The 6409-nt window shown below is 41.1% G+C and overlaps 1 protein-coding gene across 1 annotated transcript; it reads right to left on the bottom strand.

The window, feature by feature from the left end:
* Positions 1 to 865: 865 nt before the first annotated feature.
* On the bottom strand, positions 866 to 2402 carry LOC121974500 (uncharacterized protein DDB_G0284459-like). Its single transcript, XM_042525595.1, has one exon. It carries the CDS (start codon positions 2319 to 2321, stop codon positions 1080 to 1082), a length of 1242 nt encoding a protein of 413 aa, XP_042381529.1. The 5' UTR covers positions 2322 to 2402; the 3' UTR covers positions 866 to 1079.
* Between the last annotated feature and the right edge of the window lie 4007 nt (positions 2403 to 6409).

The following is a 6409-nucleotide window of genomic DNA, read 5'->3' as shown; positions in this document are numbered from 1 at the left end:
TCTCGACCCACCGTCCTTGACATGAGCATTTCAAACACCAGACGCTCAAGGGACGATGTGCAGAAGTCGAGTCGAGCGGTTACCTCGCTTTGTCAGGCAGTGAGGTTTGGCATCGATAAAGTTCAACTTCGGCCGAGCCGTTCTTTCGCTCGGCCTAGTAGTAGACTTGATGTCAGCTGAGCATGGGGACAGTGGACTTCTAGCGGCCATCACGCTCGGCTCGGCGATAGACAACATTTGGACAGTAGACTTCTGGTCGAGCGGTCATTTCGCTCGACTCGACAACAGACATGATGTGGATAATTGAATTTCAATTGAGCGACTATTTCGCTCAGCCAAACAACAGACACAATATGATATTTTTTGATATCTTTTTGGGAGCTAGTGCCGCTGATAGGCGGCATGATCAGACAGAGGATCGTACGGCGGAAACTTTCACTGTCACTTCAGAGATATGCTCGACCTATTAAGATATTGTGTCAGGGACACTTTCCTGACACGTCTTTTCAGGAAAAACTTTGAGATGCGTTCCCGCCTTGAGAAGTGTGCACGCGAGCTACATGAGCTCTATATAAAGGAGATTCCAAATATCGACGGAGGTATGCGTTACATGCGATATTTACTGTTGCGCTACAGTTCTCATCCTCGTCTCTTCTTCTTGCTTGACTAACTTGAGTATCGGAGGATCATCATCGGAGATCTTTTCCCTGTCTCGACATCGACACTGCTTGTGTTGCAGGTTGGAGTGAAGTTCACCGGAGATCAACAAGAAGGCTACATTCCAGCAACCATCTTATCAACTTTCGACTTTCGGACTTTCTGACAGATCAGTGTTCTTTGTAATTCTTTTGATTTGCTAGTTTATTTGCTTGATCCAGTTCTCCATTATTGTTCCTTGCACAATCTAATTAGGAATCTCAAATGTGATCTCATTGTTTCAAGTCTCTAAATTCGATTCCTTTCATTCTTGCAAGATAATTCAATGCTTTGAAACAAGAAAAAGGAAGTACAACATGATGAAGGATGAAATCTGTTCAGCAAGAATGATTCGATGAACAGCACGCGATCGTATCGAAGAGCTAGTTACGATTCCTGTTACTGCGCGGCTTTGTGGATCTCTTGATCGACTCGATCCTCTGGAGCCTGATCTGCTCTCTGAATCTGGCTATGAATTCAGCCGCCTTCTTATCTACCTCGTTCTCTTCCGATCCTGATCCAGAGTTGGGTGCCTCTTCTTCGTCTCCGCCGTCGCGCTGCTCGTCGCTTGCTCTTGCCAATGCCGCCCCTTCCATGGCGGTGCCATGGGATTGCTTGGGCTTAAATGTTCTCACTGACCTCCCGGTCGAAGGACCCTCCTGGGAGTTGCTTGGTTTGAGTGAGGGAAGATCGGTAACTGTGTCGTTGACGATGCCCAAACCCTTCCGCCTCGAGTCCTTCGATTCGTCCTTGGATGTTTTTGCTGGGTCCTTTCTCTTCGGGGGGAATGGAGGCGGCGGTGGCGGCGCTGGTGGGGGACTGGCTTTGTTGTTGTCGCTGTAGATGCTCTTTGGCGTCGCTGCGTCCGATGAGAGAGACGGCGAGGGAGAAAGCCGCTTTGGGGAAGGCGAAGTGGAGGATGGACGATGCGGTGGAAGGGTAGTAGTAGATTTGCTGCCGACCACCTGTTCGACCTTATTCGCCGTCGACTCTGATCGCGAGCTCCAGGGGATTGGAGAGGGAAGGACGACGGAATCCGTTCTTGGCTCCCATAACTGGTCTTTGGATTCGTAATTAGATGGGTTGAATCGTCCGGTAATCTCTTGGTTCCTTTGTTTTATGCTCCGGACGGGCAACAACTGATGCTTAGTGCTGATGCCGGCTTCTTTGGCAACCAGAGTTTCTGGTTCATTTCTGTAGAACTGAGAGTTCCAAGTCTGCAGCTTGCTGTCAACCACACCACTATCATCTTCGTCTTCGAAGACTGGCGAAACTTGAAGCATCTGTGAAACAAAAGACCGGGGGCTCTCATCCTTCTGCTGTGAATCCTTCTCCATCCCCGTATCTGCGTTGCGCTGGCTGAAAATGCCGTAGGACACTGCGATCCCTACGAAGAGGAGATGAAGAAGCTCCCAGACTCTGGTGAAGATGGATTCTCCAATGAACTCGGGCGCCTGGGAGGGGAATTGAAGGAGGATGGCTATCAAAACAATGAAGAAGATGAGCTTGTAGAGGATACTCGACAAGGTTATCGATGAGGCTTTTTGAGCTTTTGGAGATGTTTTCAGCTTGGGAATTGGAAGCTTGGAGGGGTGCAGAATTGAGCTAGTCTGTGGCTCAGTCATACTATTTGGTGGATGAAGAGGTGCTTGTTTTACTTTGGCTCTCGATGTTTCTTGAGATGGAGATAAAACTGAAAAAGGGAAGGCGATAATGGGAGGAGGAGGAGGGGGGAGGAGTAGGGGTTTACTTAAAGAGTAAGGAAGAATCTATTGAAGGATAGGATCATGCAAAAGCTAAAGCTTGGTGGAAAGGTGACGAAATGATTTTTTTTTAATATTATTGAAAGCATCAACTACCTCTCACCGTTGGTCGAAAAGTACCGTAAAGTCCCTAGCGGTTATGAAATTCTGACTGCTATCATGCCCTTATCTCTTTTTTTTTTTGTTTCTTCACATGTATTTGTTTCACTGCTGCAGCTCATTTAGAGCCACTGAAATGCTAGATACATCAAGCAACTCAAGCAAAAGATCCAAGTTGTGATTTGGAGTTTTGAGCTAATCTTCACAGCGCGAGATGGCATTTAATCTGATATGTGATTACACTATTCCACTATAAATTGCTAATGATCTTTGGTTTAAGATGCTTAATGGTATCTTGATGCTTGTTTGCTAGAACTCAGTGATATCTTTACCCCTTGTTTTTCAACCATAGTTATTATCAACTTGGACAATTAGACACTAATTACATAAGCTAATAAAGCATGGTGAATTGACTGGAAAAAGTGGTACATGAAGAAATAGTTCATTTGACCAAGCTCCTCACTGTGGAATTGCTTTGCATAATTAGGAAATGTATGTTCAAGGTAAACTGTCAGTAAAGTTAATCTTTCTTGGAGTAATTTGAAAAGCAGCCTGTGCACATGAATACCTGTAGATGAAGGTTGATTATTCCAAAAGGTAGATATGCAATGGCAATGAAAATAGGAATATGCTGTGGTTGGGCTTCTTCCTTTATGTTGGAATATATGTTAGATGCTGTTGAATTTTTACGCTGCCCTACTAATGGAGTTTGAACTTATGCTCCTCTTTTGCATCTAGAATATCTTTCACCCATTATTTCACTTTTCTTTGTCTTGGCCACCATAACTTTTTGTTTTGTAATTCTTCCTTTCACTGGCTTCATCAAAGCCTTTTTCTAAACTTGCTCTTGAAGTTAAAATTGTTCATGTCGGAATCAGATGCTTCACTCCGATGTCAATTTTTTCCCTGGATTAATTTATTTTTCTTTTGAATTTTCCGGCGGTGAGTGGAGTAAACAGTTGGAATAATATGATTAATTGTTTGATAAAAGATAGATAGACAATGGATAACTTTTAGGTTGAAAGTTGAAACCACCACATGGTACACAAACAGGTTGACCGGGTGCAGGCAATGCTGGGCCCGATAGACCCGTTTTGACATCAGTACCTTCGGTTTCGATAAGGGCAGTCTACTTACATAAAGGAGCCCAAATAAAAGAAAAACTCTTTTTTAGATCAGCAGCTTAGTTTTGTGGAATAAAGTGAAGTAGATTGCTTGGATTTCCACATGCTTGAGTCTGAGAACCGATTGCATCACATCCTACTCAACTCCATCTCAGCACAAGCTGCTGATAACGAGATGATATTCCTTACACATTTGACAGTCCAAACAGAAAACTAATGGCATCTTCCTCGTGATCAATGTTTCGAAAAACAAAATGTGAAAGGTAGTCTAACGGGTAACCTTAGAAGAAGGGATCAATTTGTTTCTGTTGAGTTGGATTTTCAATTGGTTCAGTTTCATTCCTTGGTTTTAGAACTCTGTATTTGAACTGAAAAAACTGAGATTTAATTAATACGTGATTGTTTGGGATTTGCCTGATGGTTTTTCCTTGGAAGACATAGGAGATTCAGAATAAAGGATGGATGTAGCTGTTTTCAGAGAAGCTACTGATAACTACTAGTTTAGCCAATGTTGGCATAAAGCATAAGTGCCTGCTAACTATATCAAATGCAGGCACATATGCTCTGTTTACCTCAAAAATAGACGAGGGGAAGGATAAATTGCATGACAGTTGATACAACTTTCCTTGTTTACTTAATGTAAAAATTCTGTGCGGATAGACTCTAAATCTATCCACAAAGTTGATACAACTTTGTGCCTTTTGTTGGCACTGATGACTAGTTGTAGGTCAAGGAAGTGGATTAGTGTTTGTTGAAATTGATTAATATAATTTGTACTATTAGTCTGTAGTTGTTTTAGGTATCTCCCATTTCTGTTGGACAGCCCCGACCAACGAAACATATACTCCATGTCAACATGAAATTCTCTCTCGTTTTTACTGAACACAACTATGTTTGTATTTTATGATTTGTTTGTAGGTTTGCATTTTTCCCCCTCATCCTTATTAATTTGTTCTTCAGCATTGCTGCTATTTTGCTGATGGGCATTATATTGTCTAACGTCTTGCTTTTATGCTCATATAATGAGTTAGGAGTTTGTGAGTCAGTCTCCTTGTGAGTTTATGTGCTTCAAGTTTGCAATGTGCTAAATGGACTTTCTGCAGTTCTGCTATTGAATAAAGTCCCTTGGCTAGTATTTAGTCTGACCTTTTAGTTTCCAAGCTTGTTACCTTAACCTCATTCTCTAATGAATCGAGATGATGGATGAACTAAGGAGATTGAAAATTTATCAATGGAAGTTGTTCATCTTCATAGTGATCTATAGTGAAGGCCTAAGTTATCCTCTTTTCTGTTGGCTATAGAAAAAAGAAAAATGAATTCATCTTGATATCAAAGCAACATGGATGGCTTACTAGTATTGACAGTATTGACAGTATTGAGTGCAGCAGCAGACTCAACACCGAGCACTACACTAGCCTTAGCCTCAAAGCAACTGCATACGATGTGAGATGAGATGATCGTTGCTGAATTGAGATTGCTACCCAGGTATTGTTGCCTCTACAACCACCTTGGATTCTTTATCCAGCTTATGTTTATGCCATGTCGACAACATGTGTTTAGTGTCGAAGCTAATCGTATAACTCCGTAGCCGAGTAACTAACAATAGTATACGTTCGGCCTGCATGCCTGGACAAATCTAGTGGGAGAAGGTGCTCGATAACATCATTTCTACATATTAATTGTTTGTTTAGAAGCCTGTAAACAACTAAAGGTCTTTCCTTCACTACAGAACAAACTAGCAAAAGATACTGAAAGAAACGGCTGAAGACTAATTCGATTAGAAGACTTAGTTTGCTTACCAAGAGACCTGCATATTTGTATCCATAAACATTCAAATTGATCACTGTCAACTAGCTTGGCACTTTCTTGCAGTGCATCTCAAGTGCTATGATGTTATCTAATTTACAAGCAATATTAGTACCCAATGGCTGTGTATGATGATGACTATTAAGGTCTAACAGCTGTAGCCTGCAGTGACAGACAGCTATCTGCTTGATTTTTTTTTTTTTCCTTTCCTTACAAATTATGATTTCTGGGCCCCTATCCTAACCCCATCAATGAATTGCCTCATCACCCACCAAGTTCCAATCTTCTTCCTTTCAATTTGATTGTATCAGTCAATGTAGAACTAACTTTCCTAAAAGCATGTCTTTTGATTCAAGGCAAGTGTATATTTGGTCTGATCCACTCTTTACTCTTTGCTTGCGTGTACATCCCTGTCTATCTTTGCCTGGTGGGAGAAGTGGTGAATCTAAATCTTGGGTTTGTTCTTTATCCACTTTGTTCTTTACGCATACTCACAAAGCATTAATTGCTTGAATCATGATTCAGTTATGTAATGAAAGCAATATGTGTGGCACCTGAATCATCCAATTTCTTTTGTTATGTTGAGTTTGTCCAAGATAATTTATTTATAGATGAATAGGATTCATATCAGATGTAAGATTATGATATGAAAGTTGCATATGATTTTCTGAAGTTGGACTTTACAGAATTAAATTGCTTGGCAGAGGCTGCTTTGCAACTTGGGGCAGTGACTCAATGGCATCTCTAATGTAAGATTTATAAGAGGTTTGTAAAATCTAAAAAGCTAAATAAAAAGTCTTGAACTATAGGAGAGGTGAGGTTTGAGGTTTGTAGTTTAAGAGTCCTAGTAAAAATTTAAACCTGTTCTTTTGTTTCAAAATTATATAATATGCATGAAATCATGTAATTTATGCTATGAAT

The sequence above is a fragment of the Zingiber officinale genome, chromosome 4B (assembly GCF_018446385.1).
Source record: "Zingiber officinale cultivar Zhangliang chromosome 4B, Zo_v1.1, whole genome shotgun sequence".
NCBI classification, from domain to species: Eukaryota; Viridiplantae; Streptophyta; class Magnoliopsida; order Zingiberales; family Zingiberaceae; genus Zingiber; species Zingiber officinale.
The sequence above is the reverse complement of the archived record's forward strand: the minus strand, read 5'-3'. Positions and strand labels throughout refer to the sequence as shown.

Coding starts and splice junctions, on each gene's coding strand:
- LOC121974500 (XM_042525595.1), bottom strand. CDS start 2,321: ATGACTGAGCCACAGACTAGCTCAATTCTGCACCCCTCCAAGCTTCCA.